At 41.3% G+C, this 25912-nt stretch overlaps 1 protein-coding gene across 2 annotated transcripts; it reads right to left on the bottom strand.

Moving 5' to 3' along the window:
• Positions 1–1131: 1131 nt before the first annotated feature.
• GXYLT2 (glucoside xylosyltransferase 2) lies at positions 1132–25629 on the bottom strand. Of its 2 annotated transcripts, XM_074879159.1 has the most exons (7): positions 25374–25629; positions 17729–17918; positions 17406–17537; positions 10821–11072; positions 9692–9815; positions 6198–6370; positions 1132–5465 (listed from the first exon to the last, which is right to left on the bottom strand). In XM_074879159.1, the coding sequence occupies exons 1-7, from the start codon at positions 25580–25582 to the stop codon at positions 5283–5285; spliced, it is 1263 nt and encodes a 420-aa protein (XP_074735260.1). In that variant the 5' UTR covers positions 25583–25629; the 3' UTR covers positions 1132–5282. The 2 variants fall into 2 exon arrangements, with proteins under 2 accessions (XP_074735260.1, XP_074735261.1); XM_074879160.1 differs by lacking the exon at positions 17406–17537.
• Between the last annotated feature and the right edge of the window lie 283 nt (positions 25630–25912).

The following is a 25912-nucleotide window of genomic DNA, read 5'->3' as shown; positions in this document are numbered from 1 at the left end:
TAGACTCGTGCTCCACAACAACGCAACGAGGACACCTCCTGGGGTCCGAGCCAGTTACCAACGTGCATACAGCAGCGAGGGCAGGGAGAACAAGGCTACTGCAGTACCCAGGTCCCGCAGCGGTGGGTAACTGGGCTCCATGGCCTTGCCTCAGGGAACCCAGTTTATTTGTTCCAAGCTGCGGCCAACGAGACTCAGACTGAACTAAGGAATCCAGCAATACAGCAACGGGGATGGGGGAAATCACAGTCCAGGTCCATTCCTCTGATTCACCAGCACCAGGTCAGGGCCCAACCTGTTTGCTGTTGTTGCCCATGTTACCTCTGCCTCGCCGGTACCCTGGAAAAACTGTGTCTTCTCCCCCCAGCCATACTGACTGAAGCCATGCTTGTGAGTGAAAATCTTGGATCGGGACATCACTGACCAGTTTGATTATGGAGCGTGTAACCACCCCCCCCGCACCACCTCCACACCTCCCAGGCAGAGATGAAGCAGCGCTGTACAGAGTACTATTGTTTGACAGGCAGCCTTACCTCCTCTCATGAATACCAATAGGAGTTTTATTCCTGACTTCAAAGAGTGTGACCCAGCCCAACATACCACACGGCTCAGCAAGTTGAGCAAGCGAGAAAACAATTTCATCACCAGGCATACAACAAGTTTGGCTTCTGTCACACAGAGATGTCGCAGCACAACCAAGGACAGCGTAGCAGTGACCATACAAGAGTGTCAAAACAACAAAATTAAATACAAGAAGAGGGAAGGGAAATGATGCTAAATGACCAAATCCTCTAAGAAGCAGATTTCCAAGACATAATAAAAAGGTAAAACTTCATTTTCCTTTGAGACCAGGTTCTGATCTATGGTGTCTGTAACACAACTGGAGTTGCAGCATGACCCATTAGCACTTTGAGGAAAGTCAAATGTATGTATTTGTCTCCTTCAGTAACATATCCAATATAATAATTATCTCACTACGATAAAACTGCAAGAGTAACATTTTTCTCTGCTCAATGCAGACAAACCCCTATAGGTACACTATACCATCACTAATACTAAACTCCTTCCCAACCAGACCCAGTACACACACACACACGTTATATTTAAATGAAAACTATCAAAATACAGAGCTTGCTTAAAACTTCATTTATTTGTACTGTAAGCCAAAGGATCTTGATCAACACAGAAATGCACTGCTAGGCCTCCTTGGGAGCTATAAACAATTGGTGCACTTGTCAAATAAAAATACACAAGCAATTAAATGATAAAGAAAAGGTACAGAATTCTTTACACATCTGCTCTCGTGTACACACACAGAGAGCAGTTTCCAGTTTCCACCTGTAAGCGAAATGACAGCGGAGCTATCTGAGCCCACTTTGTAACATGCAGGCAAATAGCCTAGAAAAACTCACATTATCTCAACGATGCAGCCCAACGCGTCCCACTCTGGCAGTTCTTTGTTGTACAATGTGCACTGGTAGCCTGACACTTTCTTAAATGGCTTTGGGCTAAAAGGAGGTGCTCAGCAGCTCTTAATAAAAAGCCCCTATTTATCTATCTTCGGCAAGTTCAAGTATAATATAGCAAATTTAAAACCTGAATATTTGACGCTGATACAGCAAAGACTTGGTTACACGCTTAACTTTATGCATTGCATATAAGCCTACCGACTACACGGGCAAAATTCAGAGTGTCAAACATCTGCTGGGTTAGGGCTTATGTTCAAATAACCTGGGCACAGTGCTCTGGGCTGTACCCTGCCGTTTCTTTCTCAGTGTGAAAGGTGATTCTTCTCCTTTGTTATCAATACATTCCATGTGCTGGAGCTTCCATTCATTTAAGGAAAACTATTTTTGTTTCTCCTGTATGTTATGATGACACTGCACAAGGTCTTACATTAGCAAAGGTGTTTTGGTTACATTATACCATTGGAAATAACTAAAATACTCGACAGGAAGGGAAAGTGATGATATAAAGTCTATATAAGTATTTACACATCCCATTATTAAAATAAATGAAGGCTAATTAACAAGGAATTAGCCACAAGAATGAAATACGAAATGAATTAAAACTGGTTTCTAAATAAGATTAAAATTAGAATGAACTACTGTTAAAACCAAAATATAACATGGTTTTAGAAGGTGTAATAAAATATAAATTAATAATTCTAACAACAACAACAACATCAAAATCAAAGTTACATAATTGTTTTAAAACACTTTGGAGAGCTCAAATTGTAGCTTTTTTCTCAGAAAAAGCCCAGCAGGGGGGGAACGTCCCCCATTCTCCCTGCAAGTTGGTATTACATTAACAAAGTCTTCATGTTAAAGCATGTACTTCATATATTTTAATAGCTGTTGAGAACATAGCACAGTTCTTTCTAAGCATAATGTAGCACCTCCTGTAAACATAAAAAGCACTGCTGTAATCTCTAATCATTTTATATGCAATAATGCCTTTATTTTGTAATGAATTCCATTCCTTCATTTTAATGTGCCCATAGTTGCAAGGTTCTGCTGAATCATAGCTTACACGATCACAGCCTCCTCAACTTCAGAGGCTTAGCACCGGAGTTGCAACTGTCCAGACAAGACTTTTGCTCTGCAACTTTCTGTGGCTTGTAGATACCATAGAAATGAGGAATTTGGAGTGCCCAGCATGCGTCTCGTCTAGCCTTGTTTGGCCTACAGTCAGCTTTACCCCAATACTTGAAAATAAAGATCAAAAAGCAAGCTAATACTTTTTACAAGTTCTCTGCACTGCTAGTCTAAAATGTTTACCTGTCGTACGTTTAGGCTTACAATATCTCAAACTTTTTTTAAAACAGCGTGTTGAATTCTCCTTTCATTGCCTTCTGGCTCTGAAGTCTTCAAGGTTCATTTGGGTTATGTTTTCAAACTTTTCTCTGTACCTAGAAATAGACTGTTCTTTTTAAGTGGCAACCAAAACTTCAGGTAAAAATAGAAAATACTAAGGCAAGTTGCAAGAGACAGGAATGTCTACGCTTAAGTTTAAATGCTTTTCTGGGGCCCCGGCTTTCAATCAAAATAGATGCAGAGCTGCCTCTGTCCTTTGCACGTCGATTTACACTTCTGTGGCAAAGGCTGCAAGATAATGGATCTGAGTCAGAAACACGCAGAGATTGTTGATGAGAATTTGCAGCACACAGAGGCTCAAACAACAGACATTTCCGTTTGTCATGCTTGCCAGCGCAGAGCAGCAGTGAAACTGCTAGGACCAAGACCATATGCCCCTTACCCCATCTTAACACCTCCTTTACTCAGCTGACTCGTTGTGTCATTCACCCAGCACGCTTATGGATGCGTCATGGACATTTTCACATCCTAGTGTTTGGAAAGAGTTCGTAGGCACTCCATCCTGTGTACGGGCTGTTTATCTGGCAGCCTGAGACGCCAGCAAGGCCTGCATCTTCCCTCCTCTCATGAGCTGCCACACGAGGAGGAGCGTGCAAACTCAAAGGACTTTCTCTTGGAGTCTGTTTTCTTATGAAACTGTGCATCAGTCCTCGCTGGATAGGGCAGAAACCCCCAAAACTGCAATTCTTCAGAAATCCTACTTTTTAACTTACAAAACATATCCTTTCCCTCATCTACACGCACCAAATATTTCTAATATGTTACGTGTACAGGATACACAATCTGTATCAGTTTTCCCTTCATTAGAGAAAAGCTTCATTTTTCTTGCCCTCCTCACCCCTCTCCTACTTTGCCTATTAAAGCGAGTAGTTCCAAGTAATGGCTAATTTTTTTTGCTGAATGGACTTGAAAAGTAAGATCATTTTCTCTGCTGTTTTCTTGGACTTGAAAAGTAAGATCATTTTCTCTGCTGTTTTCTTCAAGCCCTCCCCTACACACACCCCTCAGGGCTTACACTTAGAAAATGCCCTCGGGGAGTCTGCTCTTGTATCACTGCTCTTTAAGTGTCCTCACTTTCAGTTCCCCAGTGATTTGCCCCAAGCAGCTTTCAGCTACTTCAAGTTTTAATAAGCTCTTGTCTGTGCATATTCCATCATACTTTCAAAATCTAAGCTAAATTAAGTATTTTAAATAGACATCAAAACCTCCTTGTATCCTCTTCACTTTGATGCTATTCATTATGATCCTGGCATAAAACCGTGGACTTCCAGGAACGGAAGTGCCAGGCAGAAAGTAATTTCTGTGCCCAGGTTTCTGGCAAAACAGAAGAGGGGAGTCAGAGACAGCATCCACAGTCTCTCAACGTAGGGATGGAAGAACGGTTGTCGGTGGCATACCACTGTTACTGTGCAGTAAACAGCAATTAAAGAGGATTAATTAAAGAGAAAAACAGATGAATAGTATCTGGTTTTGTACACTCACAACATTCTTGGACTGTGCCTAATGTAATTAGTATTACCAAGTTAGGAAATACATTCTCAAAACTGTAAGTGACTGGAGGGGAAGACCACGGCTGTACTCCACGTGAGGAAGGATTCTCTTGCTGTTGTCTATTAGTTGTGCAGGTGCCACAGCTTCCACGGCACCCCTCTCCCATTTCTTGTCCATGGTTTTCCTATTTATGCTGTAATTATTTTCCTTCTAATTCCTTCACGTGAAGCCCTTACAAAACTACTGAAGAGCAGAAGGGGAAAATCACAATCACTAGACAAAAAGTGCTGTAAAATATAAAGTAAATAGGCACTTCTATTCCCCTAATCTTTTTAAGTAAGAGAAACCTTAGGTCCTACATGTGAAGAATAGCAGGTAATATACCTTCAGACAGAAGTGCAATTTTAAACAAATACTCTCCCTTTACCACAGTAAATTTTAACTCATCCTTACACAAGAGTGATCTTTTCTGTAATTCAGCATTCTCATGACAGTCAAGAATATTTGCCCTATCATTTCAAGTTACATTCCCTACGTTATATAGCTCAAACTGTAACTTCTTTATCAAGCCTAAAATCAGGACAAGCTTTTGCACAACTTCAAAAAAGTTACAGTGAATACAACTGTACTTAAACAAATAACCAAACTAAACTCGTCAAATAAAAGTGAGAATCATCACCTCCCCCTGTTGCAACCAAGAATAAATGCAGGAAGAGAACAAAAGGCCTAGGAAAGGACAGTTTAGGTAGACTTCCAGGATTTCCTCTGGTTTTGTAACTTCAGGGGTTATTAGGAAATTGCATAAGGAAAATATTTTAATTCAGAGTTTCAGTAAAGGAGTTCATACTCTTCATTTACACGTTTCATGAGATGGGGTGCAAGAATTAAAAACTTTGCGTAAAAATGCAGCTACATTTAGTATCTGTGGTTGGCCCCCAAGTAGACAATGACACGGTTTTCATACACCTTCTTCATAGTCTTCTCAATTTGCTTCAAAAATACTTGTGGAATTCTCCCACATAAAGTGTGCACTGTATCCAGAAACTTAGACTGCAGTGGGTAGTACAAAGACTGGAAGAGATTGTCTTCAAATGGAAACTAAAGAAAAGAAAAAGAATTATTAGTTTTCACTAGTTACAAAATGGCATTTTAGAAGTTTCTGCAAGATAAAACCTTATATAGGTAAGTGATGATTTGTCCCTCACCTTCCAGAGTGTCATCAAAACCTGTCAACTTCAAACACTCAAGCCTGACAGTGCTTGCTTTCAGAAAAGTTTGCCTGGGAGTATTACCTGAAATAGCCAACTTCCCAGAAACTGTACTTGTAGAGTCTGCATTTAAAGGAGGTTTACTAACAAAGGGATACTGTAATGAAACCTGTATTTGAGAGAGTGGAGTTGTACACACTCAACATCCAAAGTGGGAATACAGATCTGTGTCTGTATGCAAGCTTCTGCCCTCCATGTGCCCAGAGGCTCTAGGTGCTCACTCAGGGAGGACAAGCTTTTGCCGGGTATTTAGGGGCCAGAGCTGCAGTACCAGCAGGGAGAATTCCATTCAAACACTTCTTTTCTACCTCCAGTATTACAGAAAAGCAATTTTTCAGCCTTTTTATTAGAAGTTTACTATAATATGAAGGGGGATCGTTTAAACCACCCCAAATACACAGGAAAGACCAAAGCACCCTTATTATTTGGTATCTGATGGGTATACGCAAAGCACAGCTGTGCTCAGCCTGACCTGCTGGAACAAAACAACCCGAGTGACCTGGTTAAAGCTGTCATCTTCATGGAAATAAAACAACTGTCTCTATTGGGACAGAAGACTTACATCACGTATCACTTCATAGAGGGCCTTGAATGTAGGCTGTTTGTCATCATGGTAGACACCTCTATTTCCATGCAGAATAGACACACCTTCCTCTTCTGCACCTTTACAGTTGCTTCCATACATACAGTGATCAGGCCGGTAGTTCCACTGACACGGGAATACATAGAGACACTCTGCCAATGTCGGTCCGGGGAGATGGGAGGGGAAGAAAGAAAAGACACGTCAAACAAGAGTTACAACAAATTAAACCAGGTTTCTGTGGAAAACCTGGGACTGATGATCAGAAAAATTTCAGTTGCTTTTTTCACAGACATCCCAAGGAGCAGCTAGACACAGCAGCTTCCTTTCCTCAGGGGATGGCTATACAAATCTCAGCACTATTAGACCTGAACTAACAGAAAGAGAGGACAACACAAAGACTGGGTGCAAACATAAGCCAAGCAAGCATTTTACAAAGCTAAAAGTGACAGAATCAAAGCCAGAGAGTAAGCACCAGGTGGCACTATCCAGGGTCCTCTGCCCTTGTAAGAAGTTTCTGGAGTTACAGAAATGATTAGGGAAGCACACAGAGCAGCGAGTATTATGCAAAATCCTGGATCCTTCTGGAGACAGCACGGGAAAGCTTGCAAAGGATATCCAACATTTGCTGCTGAAGCTTTCACTGAGGCTATGACCACTTGTTATACTGAGATACAGCAGAGCATGAGAGGTAGTGTATTTTATCCCCAGTCCTCCTGAGTTGCCATCCATTAATTTCACAAGTCTAGGTTATTTAAAGATAAGCCTAATTTCTCAAAAGGGCTTATAACCTCCTTTCTCCTACTGATTTTTTTTAAGCTTTCTCCACGCATCCACAGTATTAGCAATATGCTTATAATCACAGAATCACAGATTCATTCAGGTTGGGAAAGACCCTTGGGATCATTGAGTCCAACCATCAGCCCTACTCTACAAAGTTCTCCCCTAAAATAATAAATTGCACCAGTCCCTGTGACCATTTTGCTTCAGAAATGGAGTACAACGAAACATTGCATGATGCCAGCAGGTCACGTTAGAAGCACTGAAGACAGAATTCTCCACTTGGCCTTTCCTACTTTCCCAGGAAGTCTGCAGCTGGTCCTGTGTGGTTCTTGAAGTAGGAAACAAAGTTTCTGAAACATTTTTTCCCTTGAGGCCTCTCTAGCAGGAGACTTCTCCAGAAAGGGTACACTGCAAGTGGTTTCCACTCAGTCTGACCTATCACACATTCAGAATTGCTCCCCAGTGCTGCTGAAAGGGCAGGAAGAGCAGTAACACCTGATCCAAACCCTGTTACACTTAACGGGGATCCTTTTGGTAACCCTCAACAGACGTTTAGAAGTACAGCCCATCAGCAGGTCACTGTGGGGAGAGGATGTCATCAGGTGCTTATTAGCTTTTGTACATGTCACTTAAGTATTCCTGATCTTCTCCTCACCGTGACACCTTTGTGCATTTTTTTCTGTCACAGCTGGGCTCAAGCTCTAGCTGCCCTGTGAGCCTTCAGATCCATTCATCCTCAGAACAGCCCTTAGAGCTGGGAAAAAAGGGGCATCCCTTCAGGCCCCAGGTAACACAGTTCTGGGTATTTTTAAGCCAACACACTGCATCTAAAAAAAGCCACCTGCAACAGCCCTGACTGATTCCTTCCCAGGCCAGTCTCAAAAATCCAGCAGTTTAATACCTCAGGAAAATCTAGTTTTCTGTTTTAATTATATCCAGTTCTTTGTTTTCTTTTCCTGTGCAGCCTAATGTTACATAAATCGCAAAAAATTATTTACCAGTTACAAGGAAAAGGCAGACTATGGTGCAGAAAAAGAGTCTCAACATGTGGATTTGATAGAGAATACTCTCATCACAAAATTAAAGTATTTTTGCAATCTTTGGTTTTTTCCTTCACACTTAAGTTAGCAGCTTGAGTTTGACTTCACAACTAATCTGGCTTCATCTTTTTCTTCCTCCTGTAGACCCCATTCCCACAACACTCATTTCTTTTTGGGAATTAATTTATGATTTCATAATGAAGCTTTCTTCCACTTGATTTTTCCCTAGGATCGAGGGTAATACACGGCGTACCAGGGACACTGATGTTTGACATCTGTCTGCAGTAAACAGATGTCAGCTTATTGCTTTGCTTTTGCTCTCTCCTTGTATTTGCCTGGATTTACGTATATCCAATTACCTACCCTATGACTCCTTAGAGAAAAAGAAAAGGGAATGGAATAAATAAAGATAAATCCAAACTTACTCTGTTCTTAAAATCACTTGAGGGAATACAAGGTCACATAGGAAACAAAGAAAAGCAAGTAAGAATGGATATTCAGCATCCTTTCAGAGGCATGAATCAAGGTTCTCAGCTTCTCTGGGAAGCACGTACTACGCTACAATTTTGAAATCCTTGCATTTCTCAGATGTTACTGGTTTTGGAAGTGCCTGAAGTCATTTCTGTGTGATCAGTGCAAAATACTTACAAGGGGCTGAATTTCCAGAAAATGTCTCAGCACTTGTGGAGAAAGTCACACCCTTTTAAAATAAAGATGCCTAGACTTGCCAGTTCCTTGGAAATACACACTCATGAGAACACAACTCCAATTCAAGAAGAAACAAAGGACAAACCAAAAATGTTACAAGCTGCTCATGGAGGCACTGTGCAAGAGTGACAGCCAGGAACCAAATATGACATTTCACTGGGCTGACAAGTACACCCATACTGGCCACGCTAGCCCAGACTGGGACAGGTGGGTTATGCCAGCTGTTCTCCCAGAACAAGGTTTTGAGAGACATGAAGTGCTCCGTAGCTCCTCATAGTCCCAGAGCAAGCTAGAAGAGTAGAAAACACACAAGTGTAAGCAGCAGAATACAGATGACACCATCCTGGTGCCTGCTGAGGCTGGATCACTCAGCTGACATGCTGGAAGCATGTGTCTCAACAAGTAACTTTTAGCAAAGGAGCAAAAATAGGGAGGGCAACAGTTTTAGACAAGATATGGCTGTGTCCAGTTCCTGTTTATATTAGCTTTGTTACTCATCTGCATAAATATCAGAATTCAGCTGAATTTCAGAAAAATAGAGCATGGCTTTGGACAAAGCCTGGCAATTTCACATTCAGATAAACATCTGAAACAAAAACATTTTTTCAGCTAGGCCCTGGTCCAGTGACACTCTTAAGCACACATACAACTCGAAATTCATTCCTGCATTTGGTCATTAATGTTATACTTCCTTATTTTCTCAGAATCTCCAGAAGACAGATTTGCATATTCAATGGACCCAACTCTGAGCCCCACTACCCACACCACTTTCAGAAGTATTTTCATAGGTTGTAAATCCTGAGTGCACTTACACATTAACTTCATGTCAGAGTTCACTGCATATTATAAATAACAAATAATAAAAATTGCACTTCTAAAAAAATTTTTCAAGTTCCAGAAATTTTCTTAACACAGATAATCATGACTCCAAGAATCATTACTTACCTGGGTTAAAGTAAAAAATTATATTTAGTAAATCCTGGTCTCCCCATGTAATGTAGTTTTTGTACTTTTGGTATAACGGATATAACATTTCCTCCCAAGTCAAACCACTCGGTATCATGCTGTTCTGCAGGGCAGAAAACCAGAAGCAATGGGTTAATACCGTGACCAGTGATGTGATATATGACTCAGACATATATCTGTAAGTCTGCTAAGCCATGTCAGATACCTAGGTGAAGAATGAAGAACTGCCAGGAGATGTTAGACCTGGATAGGGCTGGAACAGCAGAGCTGACTGTGCTCCTGTTTATCTAAACAGGAAAGCAAGGTCTCCGGGCCTAGCTCTGATGTCAGCTCCTGCTATTCACAGTCTTCCTCTTCTGAGCAACAGGAGGGGGAAAAAGTGGAAAAGTGGAAAAATGCAGGGATAAGGTGAAAACTGAGGTATAAAAGTCAGGAAAAATGCAGACTAAGAATTATCTTCCCTGGGAATTATATTAAGAGCAAGGGCTTTTTTTATTCAAGCTGTTACTGTAACAGTGTAAGAAACCCCGGCCTTGACTGAGGAACAAGCCCACTTGGGGTAAATAAGGTTTTTAAAGAGATTAGAGAATGCGTGCTCAAGGAAATAAATAGAGATTTCACAACTCAGGCTTTTCACAAAAGGGGAGATGTCAGAAGTCAGTGAAAATGTTCCCTTCTCATTCATATCAATTCATGGAGTCACTTGATCTGCAGCAGGACACAAAATTCTATTTACAGCAGATGCAAAAAATTACCAATTTCTCTGGCTATTTACATCAAGCTTTCCAATTTTAAAAGCAATACACTGACTGCACTGAAGATCCTTGAGTTTATTCTCTCATGCATCTTTCAAGGGAAAATGAAATGTTGAAGAAGCCATTTTTACTACTGCTAACAGACTGCTACATCTGCAAGTTCTCAGTACTCCAGCCTCTTCACTTGTTTTAGTAAGCATTTTCACTATCATTGCTTTTAGTATCCAATTATATATATTCTATATTTTTCAGATTCTTTGTATTACAAACTTTATATAATTTTATACTAAGTTTTAAAAGATGTGAAAAATACATACATCATTAGTTTGGGCAACAGCTGTATTTCTTCTCACCTTGAACTGAGTGTTGCGTATCCGTGTTAAATTCATTAGCATCACTCCAGAATTGACTCCAGTTGTCCCATAATAAGGGTGACGTGCAAATCGACTGTACCAGCCAATCTTTGGTATTTCATGTTCCGGGGCCATAGCAGCTAGCTGTGTTGAGTTGAACTCTTTCAGGATGTGCCAGATGTCATCGATGGGCCTCAGGAAGAGGACATCAGTGTCCACATAAAGGAGAGAATCCACATCCTTTAAAATGACCTTTTAGGTTTGCATAGCGAGATGAAAAAGAAACCGAACAGACAACAAAAAGGAAAATTACTGGAAAAACGTACTTTTATTTTAAACTGATAATTTGAAAGAGGTTATTGATTTATCAGCTAAAAGTAATTACACATAGGAAAAACAGTTATAGTGTTATTGGCTGCTTGTTTGTTTTGTTGTTTGAACTGCTCAGCAAAACAGCTACCAGACCACTGAAGTTGGATTTCACCCTTCATATGAACCACTAATCCACTGAGCTCTTAAAAATACCTGCAAGAACTATTTAGTATCAGTTCAGAAATAAAATGCAAAGAATTTACATGGCTTTGTTAGTTCTTTTCAAGATCTCTAAGTGATGAAACGTACCACTCCCTCCACTGACTGAAAGGGTAAGCTAGTACAACAGAGCACTTTTCATCTCCATTTGGTATCATGTTTCCCTTTGCCTTTCTAATGACTGTTTTTCCTATTACAACCTTGTGCTCCTAGGAGACTTACATTCAGTATTAATATATACAAATGTTTCACATTAATTAAGAAAACCCCATCAATCACAAAAATGGATATGCATCCTCCTGAAGAACAAAATTTGCTTGGTAAATAGAAATGTCATATTAAAGCTTATCAGGTCAGATTCTCATCTCTGTTATCGGACTCTCCATCAGGAATAACGACTGTAAAGTTAGTCAAGTCAGAGGGGTGTAAACTGTAAATTAGATCCAGGATACCTAATCTATTCTTGTCGACCATGTTCCCCCTTGTGGCTATCCCAATCCTTACAGGCTCATTCATTAATTTTACTAGGGCAAATTACATTGTGCTTCAACAGTCCAAGAAAACTCTCTTAATATTTGCACCAGCTATTTGTAAGGTGGTTTGTTAAGTAATAAATATCATTAGCTAATGTTGACCATCAGTTCCAACTGCATTTTTGTGGCTCTTCTTTATTATTTGCTAAAACTGTCCAAAAATTCCTTAAGGACTGATTTTTTTCTTGGTTTGGTCTCAGCCAGAAGCCTTATTTCTCTCTCTTTCTTTCTTTGAAAAGCAAATCCAAAAGACTATTGATTTTCACCATGTTGTGGAACAGAACAATCACTCTCTCATCCAACTGCAATGATACTAATGACAAACTCTCTTATTTATGCAGGTAACAATAAATTCTACTAAAGAAATTGAATTCTACATAAATTGAAATGTTTTGTGACTGAAGATTACCTGTGAAATAGAGTGAACAACATTAAGATGTTGAACAAGCCGGGAGGGGGGAAACCACTATTAGGCATGCTCAACAGGCATCCCTTAAGATGCCAAATCCGTGAGTACGGACCTAAATGAGATTTTTCACCTGACTGAACACTTCAGGATTCAGACTGACACTTAACCAAGTTTAACAAATCCCTGACCTGTATTTCTGACGTGATAACTACATGTTCTTCCTAGACAGCAGGACAAGCAGGAGAAGGCAAATGTCTCTATATTTTAAACAAAAGTTATGCTTACAAGAAACTCCATGTCCAACACAATCCAGATCACTCTGCTGGATGGAAGGTTATAGCAATACACCATTTTACCACAAAAAAGACAAACCAGCATGTGAAGGTATCAATAAATGAGTGACACAAATAGTTCAATAACACAGTAATATCTGCAAACGTTAAGTATCCTGGAGTCCAATACTATAAAAAAAAAAAACAACCCACGAGTAAAAAAAAAAGACAGCTAGTTGAGTAAATCACCAGAAGACAGACAGTTGAAAAGAAGAAAGGGTTTTTCAGCTTAAGGATATCCTGGATATTGTGTAGCACCTAGAAGCCCTAATTCATAGGGACCTACTATATGAAGTCATATATAATAAAAATATATTAAAAAAAAATTTTGAATCACCCCCAAATTTAGTCTGAGGCAGGAGATAACACATGAATACAAGGAGAGCAGAAGCTATCAGATTTTGCCTGCGGGAGCCACAGCACACTGTGTACCACGTAAAATATTTTTGAAGGGCACCCTGGTAGAGAGACAAGTTGAGGCATTTTCCAGCAGAGGGTTAAGAGGGAAGTTTAACAGGTGCATACAGACACTCCTCCCAAGCATAAGTGACAGCCTGGCCACTGCTTCTTCCAGCAGGAAGCTGTTCTTTCAGTAACCTTAAATATAAATATAGATTTAAGTCTGTGGAAGTCAATGGACTGTAATAATTCTCCTTTATATAAATGGATTCAAGCAGGTATTTAAGTTCTTTGTGAAGTGGGTGCCTACCAGCATCTGACCCCACACTTTCCACCTTGTATTCCTCCACTCAGAATTCACCTGCTCTGCTTCCTGGTTTATCAAAAGATTCTTCTCTCTCCTGTGTCTGAGGTGTTGCCCTGCAGTGACACCCAACAGGCTAAAGGAAAAGCTGTGCTACTTCCTTTAAGCCCTTCACACTTTCCTCTTTCACATGTGAAGTCTTAAGACTTACTTAAAACCTACACAGGTCAGTTTGAATTGATCACATCCCCTTCTGGCTGTGCATTTAACTTCGCCTTGGGCAGGGGAATTTAATTTCAGCAGTTGTGGCTGTAAGAGTTCCTTGCATAGCTCCCGGGATTTCAGTGGACTTACACTGGGGATAAACGTCATTTAAATAACTGGCATTCCCTATGTCCCATAGCTTTTAGGTAGCTCTGCTCCCAAACTAAATAGAGTTTTCAAAAAAAAAAAAAAAAAAAAAATTTTACGCTTTACACAGCCCTGAAGACAATAGTTGGCTTTTACTTACTCAAAGCATACAACAGGAGATGGTGTATTTTTGACTCTGCTGATTTTCAACACCAAAAGCAGCTGAGCACCACAAGACAAGCCTGGGGTACAAGAGACCCCGCTCCAGCTCGCTCTGCCCGAAGGAGGCACTGAGCAGGCACACTGGCAGCACGCTGAGCCTGCCGGGAGGGCTAACTGACAGGCCGGGGCTGTAGGTTAGAGATGACAGGCCTCCGACCTGCAGCATAAGCAACGCGAGACTGCAGCTGGTAGTCTGAGCTCACTCTCACTAGCATAAACCATGTAGACATACCTGACAGACTGTCATTTTTGAAACGAACTGTCAGGAATATGGCTTGACTGTGCTTGTCTTCCTCCTCGCTCTACAGGCGCTTACAGCTTAAAAGAAGTGTGATTTTTTTTGCAGCTATATAGAGGATTCTTAGTAAATCTGTCAAAAAGTTCTGCACAGAACTGGCTATATTTAGCCTGACACTTCACTTAAATACTCAATTATCTGTAATTTGATTTCACAACTTCAGTCTCCATAGATTCTCCCTGTGTTATCGAGGTTGGCAAGTAATAACACACTGCTGCGTAAACACGTATTGGCATATTGTGAAGCTGTGCTACCTAATGGTTTGCAACAGCTAGCATGGCAGCTTATCAGAGCTTTATCCAAAATTAGGGACAAATCACAAATCTTGATGCTAATGTAGCAGTATCACAAAGTTGAGTTACTAAACTTAATTGCAGTAAGCAATTAACTCAAGTTACAACAGAGTCTAATAAGGCCCTGGCATCTATTCCCAGTGCTGCCACTGATCCACTGGGCTGGATACTTCAGCACACTCAAGGGGACAGCTATAATGCAGGGATATTATTAATCTACCTTAAAAGCTCTTAAATAGATTAAGTGTTTTGAGAAGGGTTCTAAATGTTAGTTACTATTAGAACTAAAATAATCCAAAAATCCCTTAAGCATTTCACGATACTTTAGCTGATTGTTTTGGTAGTCTCAAAACAGCCACAGAGACAGCTGCAAGCCAGCCCTGGGGTATGCAACACTCGCGAGAGCAGAAGAGAGATTTTTCACCTGGTGTATTAACATCCATGTTAGTATTACAAAACAGTCTCAAGTGATTGCCGAGAGCATTACCCTCCTAGTTTATTTTTAAAGTTTCATTTTGCACTCCTGTTCAGATCCAAAACTTCCTTATTCTGCCTTTGCAAATCCCATTGACGGTTTTATTGGAGTAAACTGCAGCAAGAGATTTAGACTTGTGAGATTACATGGAGGCTCAAGCTACTTTCCCTGCATGTAAGTGGCAAACGTGATCAGATGTCACAGAATGCCCCTACAAAACGAAGGATGCTCTATGATCTTCCTTAACATTTTAGCAACCCTAGAAATAACAAGTTGGGAATGTGTACCTCAACCTGTCACCCAGGACAGAACAGTTCATTACTACAAGCTGCAGGATCACATCCCAGAGCTCTGGTTTCATCAGTGAGTAAAAACCACTGAACGATTCTTAGAGAGTTTTCCCTTAACACATTCCTCATACCCTCCTGTCCACTTTCACACGCCTGCTGGTGCTGCAGGAGATATTTCCTTGGCAGGAGAGGCACTTGTGAATCAAAGACTCACATTCCACTCGGGTTTAGCATTGTCAGGAGCAAGACAATCCACACAACTGAGAGCTAAACAGCTGATAAACTCCACTACTGCTCTCCTGGGGTCCTCCCTAAATCCAGTCACATTTTATGCCCCTGCAGGGGAAAAAGCTTAGTACAGGGAAGGATCAGATACTGACATCCTGCTGGTATTTGTTTAAAATAAAAGCCAAAATAGTTCTCTAAACAAAAACACTAGAAACCCTCTGCTCCTGCTGTGTGCGGACTGGATTTCTATAGCATTGTCTAGTTCAAATAGGATATCAGAACCTAGTTATCAAACACCGGAAAAAGTAACGGTGGCTGAAATTACCCAGAAACAGCCCAAGGTTCCATCAGCCTGCAAACTTGAGTACCAGAAGTCCAACTGGACACTTGCCACCTCAGCTATTGCTACAACTTTTTTTTTTGCTATATCCACATCAACTTGGTGTCAGCTGCAATACTCTCGGACAACCCCTCCTATTCAAAGCCATAAACCTCAGCCTGACCACACACAACATCTTGCAACTGCCCCAAGAGAAACAAACATTTACAGTTCAGGCTGCCTCCCAGTTTTGCTAAGACCACATGCAACAGTCTATATATTCCTTACAAGAAGTTACTGGAGAACTTCGGCAACATGCAAGTGAAAAAAGGAACCAAAAAAGCACTGCCCAGCCTAAAGGAGTCAGCGTGAATACATAACCCTTTTCTGTCATCAGAAGGGTGATGACAAATAAAAGTGAAACTATTTCTGTGCTGAGAGTCTACCAAAATGACAAAAAAATACCACAGAAATAAGAAGAACAGAGAATTGTGTTTACCCAGTGAAAATAACCCCATTTGAGTACATCCTTACAAACAATCAGTATTGAACAAGCTAACGCTTAGGGATTGTTTTCCTGGTGATACAAACATTTACTCAGGGAAGAGAGGATCCCTGCTGAAGTTGGAGTTAACTTTCAGCCCATCTGGGCTTTGTGCATTTGATAGTCTACCCCTAAATGGCAGATAAGCAGAACTGCTGACAGCACATATTTTCTCACATATGTATTCATAGTCTACGTATCTGGATGTGCAGCTGTCTCCTGATTGTTTCCATCTGAGAAAGTAAAGATTTCTTTGTCCGTCAACCCCATTTCTCACAAGACAGCAATGAAGAAATCTGGATCATGTGAATAGCGTGTCACTTTATTGGAGTCACCCCAATCAACAGCAATGCACAAGATATTTTTGATATAAGTTCTCAATTCCACAGAAATTGCTTTATGCAAAAGTTCTTTCACTTTCTGATATTTCTGCATAGCAAAATTGTTATCAACACCTTCCTTCTCTCCAGCAACCTTAAATATTTTCCAGGTTTATGACACTAAGTATTATACAGTAAAGAATACATGCTTTCAGTGAATCTGGAGATCCCTGGATACACTGGGCTCTTGCATGAAATCTGACTGTGAGCACACTGGAATTATTACCTTAAGGGCAAATCTGACAGTCCTGGAAAAAGAAATAAAACTCAAGGAAAAGGGATTGCTGAAAGCATCAGTCTAAGGGCTAACATATGGAAAGGGAGATAGTGGGTAAAGAGGATATGATGACTGCATGCTGAAAAGAATGTTATTTATGGAAGGCATGCAGCATCTACACTGAAAGCATCTGCCCTGAAAGAGTTCTCGCACTGAGTCTTAAGAGCCTGAGAGGCTAATGGAACTAGAGACAAATAAGAAACACATATCCTTTGTTAGCAGGAGAAAAAGCGAGGCTGAATTTCGGGTTTGTTTTTTTAAGTGGCTAAAGCACAGACTAAAATATCTGTAAGCAGATGTTTCAGCCTGAAAATGGTTTTAATACTACACCAGCAAAGCTTCCTTTTGGTGGAATTAACCTTTTCCTAAAGCAACCTACTCAGAAATCCAGGTGCCTTACCGGAAGAAAAAGGCGCTGGGCAGCACATGGTTTGAATAACTTTTTCCATTCCTGAGCATTTCCTACGGAGAAGGTTATTGGGTAAATGTTGTATTCAAACTTCTTTGTATACGAAGAAGGCCATTCCCTTAACTGAAAGACATGGGGGGAGGATTAAACACTACATGTTATGCAGCTTTTCTGGAAAAAAACATACATGCATAAGAAATTTATCAACAGTGTAGAGTAAAAAAATGCTTTAGTTGCTACTTGTTGATTTCCACGTAATTTTGTTCAGAGATTTGCAACTTATAACTCATTTATCAAATGACAAAGAAACTCACCTTCTTCTCGAATTCAGGCTTAAGGGAATCCTCAGCAAAAATGTGAAAACAGAGCCTCCTGTTGCTAAAGAGAACTGCTGATTTCAGCATGATTAGTGTCTCTTCCAGCCGGTCCCCACATGCCACAACTGCCAGATGCATGCATTGCAAAGATGAAGGCTCTTTTGAATGTTTCTGTTCTCCAGGCTTCCTGAAAAATCATAAATAGGCATATAAAAGATACTGAGGTAAACATGAAGAGAATTCCATGTTAATATATATCAGGGTTTTTCTCTGTAGGGGATGTAGGCGATCAGGAGGGTTTTTTCTGATCAGCTATCTACAGAAGATGCGAGTGGCACGCCAATTTTGTCAACAGTACAAATCAAGACTGTTAAGAATACAACACAAAGAAATATGCTATTTTCAGAATTTTCTGGTTATCCCTACATTTCTGGATTTGCATAAATCACTGCACTACACATACAGTAACTAATTCAACAGCACCTCAAAACAGACAACTTGCTCTGTGTAAATGATAGCTTTTTTTCCCAATTTAGATGTTATGAAGTCAGGATGGGCTTATTAACTACCTCGCCAACTTTCTAACACAATGCAGATTACAGAACCACATTCAGTAATTTCATTACCAGGCCCATAGCTTTTGGCTAGACTGGAAGAAGACATCCATACTTTAAAAAAATCCACTCCATCCATATGTAAATTATTCTAACAGTTAATTAATTTTGCTGTTAAAAATGCATGCCTTAATCCTGGCCTGAAGGTACTGGCATTGTTTCAAAGGACTGCTCTCCATTTCACCCCATGGAATCCCTGAAATTTTGCTAAAACAAAGATTTTAAAAAACAAACATATTCACATGTCCCAGATGAATCAGACTATATTCCACAAGCAGTCAAGGGCCAAACTATGGATTTTCCACTTAGCACCCATCTGTGTGGGCTTTAAATAAATTTCAGCTAGACTACAGGGGAATCTGCATGTAAAAGGCACACTGAAGCTACTGGCTAGCCAGAAAACTCAGGGTTCTTTGCGGGACTTGAATAAGTTTTGAAAATATGACCTTTTGGTTTTGTGTGTGTCCTCCCCATCAGTATGGAGGTAAAATCCCATCCTCCAGGAATGCTTCTATCATATCGTATTCACATTCCAGCACGGATCGCATTTATACTCCATTACACGGGTGTGTGCTGACAAAGCAACTAAATCACAAACATTGTAACCATTACAGGAGCTAAAAGGCTAATCACAGATCACTACCAGTTCTCAACATATCGCTGAAGAGAGGACAGCAATCCCTGCCTCTTCTCAGCACACACAATTACATACATACAATTAAATCAGTAAACCTAATGCTAGAAACAAAAGTTCTAAATAAAGAGAAAAATGACAGTTAATAAAGCTGTCATTATCTTTTTCCAGACATTGAAATGCTGCTCTGTATAACAGCAGCGTTCTAGAGAGTAATCCACTTCTGTGTTAAGGAATACCAGCCAATGGTACTTTACTGAGTATACAAAGCAACATGTTTCATTAAGGGTTTAAAGTCTTAGGCTTTAGTCTTAATTAAACCCCAATTTCATCAGTGCATAAATAATGGAATACTACATCTATGTGAAGTGGTATTTACTTTCCAACCTATTAGTGTAAAAACCACTGAATTATTGAAGTGAATAATTAGCTGCTCACACAGATCCCCTTTTCCCCCTTCTCCCTATCTCTTTAATGTTTCCTCTTAATTGAGTCTCTAAATCAAGCCATATGCAGGATGAGAGCTGCTTTGATATAGCTTGTGGCAATGGAATTTACTGGGAGAGGGACTAAACTCTAAGCTTTTATTGCAGCATTTCAAAACCTGACACCAAAGCACTAAGCTTTTCTTTGCAAATTTTAGCCAGAGTGAACTCTCCATTATGCAGCTATTTTGTAGCGAAAAATCCAGGATATGTAGACAAGCACTTCCAACGCACAGACTCAGCAGAAGCAACCCTCAATGAAAGCACAATGCCCCGTAAACCCATGGGAGCTACGGATGAACAAGAGACATCCCGCCGACCAACACAACCAGCCTCCCAGCCCCAGAGAGCACAGGAGAAAGCTGAGCCTTGGAGACAAGGAATTAGGAGTCGCAAAGGCCTGGGCTGAAGGGGTTCAGGAGCCTGCAATGGCAATAAAAATCCCCAGGAAAAGGAGCATGAGGTAGTATTTCAGCTACCTCAGTGATAGTCTGGGACACTGAGGGCAACAGTCAGTGAGGAAAGTAGCAAGGAGATACGTTGGGACACAACATTTTGCATCTTTTTTGTAAGTACGTAAGGAAACCAAGAGGACTGTGAAAACAAAAGTGAGATGGAAAGAGAGATAAGAGTGCCGTAGCAGGATGCATTTAACAGCAATTTCAGCTTAGCCTTTACAAAATTACTGTTATTATCCAGAAGTCTGAAAAGAAGCAGGTGTAAAGGCAAAGTCAAACTGCCAGAAGGCAAACGAGATTACAGCAAAGAACATCACAACTCCCCTTCCCTCCTCTGGTTTATACAGTGCAGGGAGGAAGAGAAGGGGAGAAGTAACACCTGGATGAAAAGATATTCCTTAAAGATCTGCAGGACATGGCCAATGTCTTCAAATCACAACAGTTCCAGTTTGACCAACAGCATCTAGAATGCTTCTGCTTTACACAGAATGCTGTCTTATCTGGATCCCCTCTTGAAGATAAGAGGGCTCCAGCACGTGCTGTCAAGAGAGAAACTGCAGGTTGGAACTCAGTTCATACCAGTGGAGCAGCTACTTCTTTTCTAGCAGGGTAGGTCAGGCTGGGCACCAGGAGTCTTCTCGTTCAGACTTGCAGCTTAATGAAAGCCCTTCTTTAAGCTGAGGTTTCACAGAAGGTACAGACCGAATCCTGTTTATCATATAGTTTACCAGTGGTTGATGCAAACATACGGGGAAGCTAAGAGTTTTCTGAAATACTACCTGCTCAGGTGTTCATAGACAATACAACAAAGGGAATAGATGAAAGGTGCACACTTTGTTTTGAAGGATGGAGTATGTTAATACTGTGGTAAATTGTATAAAGGATAAAATTTGGTACCTAGAATAAAAAACAGCTGGCAAGCAAGAAAGAATATATTGCTAGGTTATCAACCTAAGCCATTAATACACTTTTGACTCAGAGAAGTACTCAGGCAGTGGTTGAAGGGTAAGCGAGCTCCGTTTTTGGCTCTATTTCAGTAAGTCAGCCCCTGCAAAGCTTTGGGCGAGTCATTAATTCTTTATGCTTTAGTTGTCCTATCTGTAAAATGGGAACAGCTGTTACAGTAGTAATAGTTACCTATCTCAAGAGACTTCCAAGCACATTAAAAAGCACAGAGAACTACAATTATTATTATTAGCCAATTCTTCGTAACATTTATACGTGCATTCATTCATTTATAGTCCAACTTATTGGTTATGGATAGTCTATAATTGGATTTTATGACCTAAATTAAATGTTTAAATGCATCTAAAAACCCAGTGACCTGGGCCTTAAAGTTTAATGTATTTGACAAGAACAAAGAAAGAAACTATATACACAAGGACTTTGTTGCCTTGATATCCTTCTTCTAAATTAAGTACATAAATGTAGCTTGTCAATATATTATAAATCTAACTTTTACAACATGTCAGACTCTTTGTTCTGTTCCCCGTTTTACCAATCTGTTCAGAGAAAATTGCTTCCTGCTCTCCCTTATCTGCTGTTCTCCTACGATATTATTATATGGCTATAAAATAAAGCATCCTTGCCTAAGATTAAGCACTGCAGAACGCATCACCAAATACTTGCAGAATACATCCCATGAAACAGCTGAAGACACACTTGATAAGATGTAGCACGATAAAATGTTTATAGCAAAGGCCTTCCAACAATACAGAACAACTCCCACCCAGTTGCCCAATGGTATTTTATTTACCGCATATATTTTTTTCTGACAGGCATAGGTATTGACAGCAGAAGCAGCCTGAGTGCTCAAGCACAACAGCGTACATTTCTAGGTCTTAAACTTTAGATTACATATAATTTTCTTATTAGTCACAGCCAAAGTGACTCAAACATAATTAACCCAAAACCTGTCTAAATCAATCTAGATTCATTCAAAATAATGCATTCCCATCTCATTACAGAGCCTGCTAATCTATTCAAGCCTTCAAATTCATTCCTGAGAGAAAGATAATGCATGCAGATTCTTACAAAATGCAATATAGTTGTTAAGTTTTTGAAACCTTCTTCATATTATGATCTCATTTACTCTTGCAGCATAAACAAGGTTAGAGTTAGGCATTGTATCAAAACTGGTGATTCACTAAATAGGCTGTTTTCCTGACAGTCAGCACTGAGTCAATGTCCCAACAGTGGATCCGTTATATGAAACACATTCTCTCCCACCCTTTAAAATATAAATTAGAAAGGTTCGAAATGTTTTTAAATAAATGTTTTCTCACTTTAATGCAGTTGCACAAAACTGACTGGAGCTGCTGACAATCAAAAAAAATGTTGAAGTTCCAACCTCCTTCCACCACTCAGAGAAAGGGCAGAAAACCACACAAAACCAGAATGGATGCTTCTCTCTTCTTTTATCAAGTGGGTTCCTTATTAGACAAGTATGAGGTATTTGGGCCTTCAGCATGTTATTATAGGCTACCAAACTCAAGCCAAACTTGCATGTGTGTGCACAAAGGCTACAAAGAAAGGAAAGTATCTTGACAGGTTGCCATCTAAGAGACATTTTGCTTTGGAAAAGTCACTTCCAGAGAACTGGCAAAAGTTCACTTCCCAAGCCTTGCCACGCTGGTTTAATAGAAAGTGTGGTCACATCTGCCCTTTAAATGAAAAAATAATCCTTTTGCTTTTTGATACTTTCCACACATTGGTTTGGCACATACTTAGAATTCTTCATATGAAAAAAATCTTACTGAAGGCATAGGAGTTGCTACTTCCAAGAGGAAGGACCAGTAAAATCACCATCAAAAGTCAGTTTTCAAAGCTAACCAGAAACTTAAATGCAAAGCTTATCTAGAGTTGCAAAAATTATCTAATGACCCAAGCAGGACACATGAACTAGTTCCTAACATTTGCTAGGTACCAGACAGCTAACGATATGTGACTAAATTAAGCCTTGCTCAGGTATTAGAACTACTTACATTAGAAGAAATCCGCACTTCTTAAACCTTAAAAACTTATGTCTTCTATTATTATCATGTGACTACAGAAAGTGGTATTACAACATCCTAGTTAAACTACAATTCACCTTGCCTGCAACATGACTGATTCCTATAAAACAAATGCATATCCTAGATAATGCCTTTGATTATTCCTGAGTTCAGACCAAAACCTGCATCCTTCTAACGGGACTACAAATCACCTTGGCAAAACTAATTAAAACAACTTTTTACAGTCACATAGACAAAACTTTGCTAAGATTATCTAATCAATCATACAGCCTAGATATAAAGACATGATCAGATTGCAAGATCTTACACAATCATAATCCGATTTTTTTATTATTCTGAAGGAATCACTTAGATCATACAGGATCTCTCACATCAAATTAAAAAAAAATAAATCTTCCTTTGCTCCTAAGGAGTAATAAAATAATAATTATTTATATTCTAGGAATGAATAGGCAGTAACAATCCCAGTTCAGCATGTTACATTGGATGTGCTTTACTGTAATCACATGCATAAGCAAAGCCTATTAAATCAGTGTGAACACTCACTCCTGAAGTTAATAACTAGTTAAATCATTGGCTTTTTCTTCCACTCCAAATTCAAGCCTCCTGGAAACAGCCTCACACTGCTTTCAGTGGATCTCGGATCAGGCTTAAGCCAAGCAGATCCCACCACTAGATGCCTTCAGCATGCGAGCATGGATGTGATTCATCCCAGAACAGCACTCATTGGCAGGCCCAAAAGCAGGCATCTCCTCGACTTGGACCACGTTACAGCACCCACTCCCACCCCAGAAAAATATTTTCTATGGATATCCTGATTTAAATAAATTTTATTTTAGTAGTAACTAACACAATACAGAATCTTTCAGCAAGGGGCAGAACCGGACCCACAGAATTGTGCTTCCCAGTTATACAAACTCCTGCTGGTGCCAGAAGTGCTGGATCACGCCCTGCCAGCAGATGTGAAGGGAAAAAAACCCAACAACCAAACCTCACAAAAAAACAACAACAAAAAAATTTGAAGAAAAGGAATGGTTTAAATACAGCATTCCTCTCTTTTTTTTTTTTTTTTTTGTTGCAGACCTTGTAAAAAGTACTTTCAAAGTCAATAAATAATAGAAAAGTTAGATAATGTCAGATTTTGGAACATGAAGATGCTCACTAAAAAGCTCATTGAAATGGAACAGTTGTTTACACTCTCTAGCAGTTCCATACTTTCTGGGCTCCTTCCTTCAGTGTTCTTGAGTTCCACGATAATCGCAGAGATATGCCTTAAAGAAAAATGACTTCAGGAGGTACAGTTGCTAGTGGAAATAATCCTGCTTTAATACATGCATTTGAATTCTGTCCATGATCCATTCTCAGCCACAGTAAACATCTCTCACATTCAGTAGGGTAACAATGAAGAATAAGAAACCAACTGCTTTAATAAGTTAAGGAATAAGAGCTCAAAAAACCAGGAGTAGTCTTTCATTCAGAACATCTCTGTGAAATCATGAATCAAAGACACAAAGACATACCAAGTTAATTAGATATATGAGGTCACACTGACCATAATATAGTTGGAATGCAAATGGGAAAACAGTCCTCCACCCAGCAAAAGCACGCTGCGCCTATCTTTTTCTGAAGTAATTAGTTTTTTAAAAAATACTCTGCCTGTAAGGTGCTCAAAGATGAAACATAACGCGTCACAATTTCAAACTCTTTTTTAAAGTTCTGCTAAATTAATTTACATATAAAAAACATTCAAAACAAAAAGCTCAAGAGCTTAAAATCCACCAGTACCTCGCAGTTTGGAACCCAGCGGTACCACGGAGAAATAGCCAGCCACCTTCCCTCTTCCCTGTGGCATTAATAAAAATTGGCAGAAGTGTCCCGAGACTGACAGCAGCTCCTCACAGACTCCAGCCAGCGAGTGCCACATTCCCCACGTCAGCCTTCAAAACAAGGCCAAAACTAATGGAAAAGCAGCTATTTCAGAGGCCGCCCTCGCACAGGCACGCAGATGAGGTATCGCCCCGCTCGGACGCAGGGCTCAGAGGAGGAGGCAAGACCCCTCCACGCACTTCCTTACCTCCACGCACTTTCGTGGCATCTCTGGCAACCACGATCCAAGCGAAAACACGCAGGAAAAAGTTTACGCGTCTAAAGCCAGAGCGGTCTGCACAAGGCTTTCTAACCACCGATTACTCGCAGAGGCGAGGGGAAAAGGATCTGGGAAGGGTCCGGGCGGCAAAGAGACACCAGTGAGCGGCCACAGCAGAGTGGACCCACGGGTCACGCGTGGGGCTGGGCGCGCCTGACAGCGGTCGGGCCGGAGGGGCCTGGCGGGCTCCCCGCCAAGGGCTGGCAACGGGGGGCGGCCGCGCGTGGGGCGCCGTCCGGTCACGCGTGGGCCGGGCGAGCTCCCGCGTCCCGGCAGAGCCGACACCGTTACCTGGCGCTGGCGAGTCTGCCGCCGGCTGGGCTCCTCCGCGGCGGGCTCCGGCTGAGCCGCGGCTGCCGGCGGGCGAGCGGCACGGCGGCGGAGGGGGGGGGCGCGGGCGGCGGGCGGGGGGGCGCGGCGGCGCTGCCCACCAGCAGATAGAGCAGCAGCAGGCTGCCGAGGCACAGCAGCACCGCCGCCACCTTGCAGGAGAGCCGCATGGCGCGGGGAGGGGGGTCAGGCCGCGGGGCACCCGCCCCTCAGCCCGCCCGCTGCCGCCATCGCCCGTCGCCCGGCCCGGCGCGGGGACGTGGCCGCCGAGCCCCGGCCCGGCTGCCGGCAGCGGGGGCGGGGCGCGCCCTACCGTAGTCTCTGGAGTAGCCGCCCCGTCCCCTCCTCGGCCCCCGCAACGGCGCACGGCGGGGGGTCGGGTCAGCCCGCGGCCGCTGGGGCAGCCGGACGGGGCGCGCCCTACCGTAGTCTCTGGATTAGCCGCCCCGTCCACTCCTCGGTCCCCGCAACGGGGTATTGGGGGGGTGTCGGGGTACCCC

This window comes from Strix uralensis, chromosome 10 (genome assembly GCF_047716275.1).
Source record: "Strix uralensis isolate ZFMK-TIS-50842 chromosome 10, bStrUra1, whole genome shotgun sequence".
NCBI lineage: Eukaryota > Metazoa > Chordata > Aves > Strigiformes > Strigidae > Strix > Strix uralensis.
Note: the sequence above shows the minus strand (reverse complement) of the source record. Positions and strands in the feature narration are given on the sequence as shown.

Coding starts and splice junctions, on each gene's coding strand:
- GXYLT2 (XM_074879159.1), bottom strand. CDS start 25,582: ATGCGGCTCTCCTGCAAGGTGGCGGCGGTGCTGCTGTGCCTCGGCAGC. Junction 17,538..17,728: donor AGCCTGAATTCGAGAAGAAG/GTGAGTTTCTTT, acceptor CATGTCTTTCAG/TTAAGGGAATGGCCTTCTTC. Junction 11,073..17,405: donor CCCAGCGCCTTTTTCTTCCG/GTAAGGCACCTG, acceptor CAAACCTAAAAG/GTCATTTTAAAGGATGTGGA.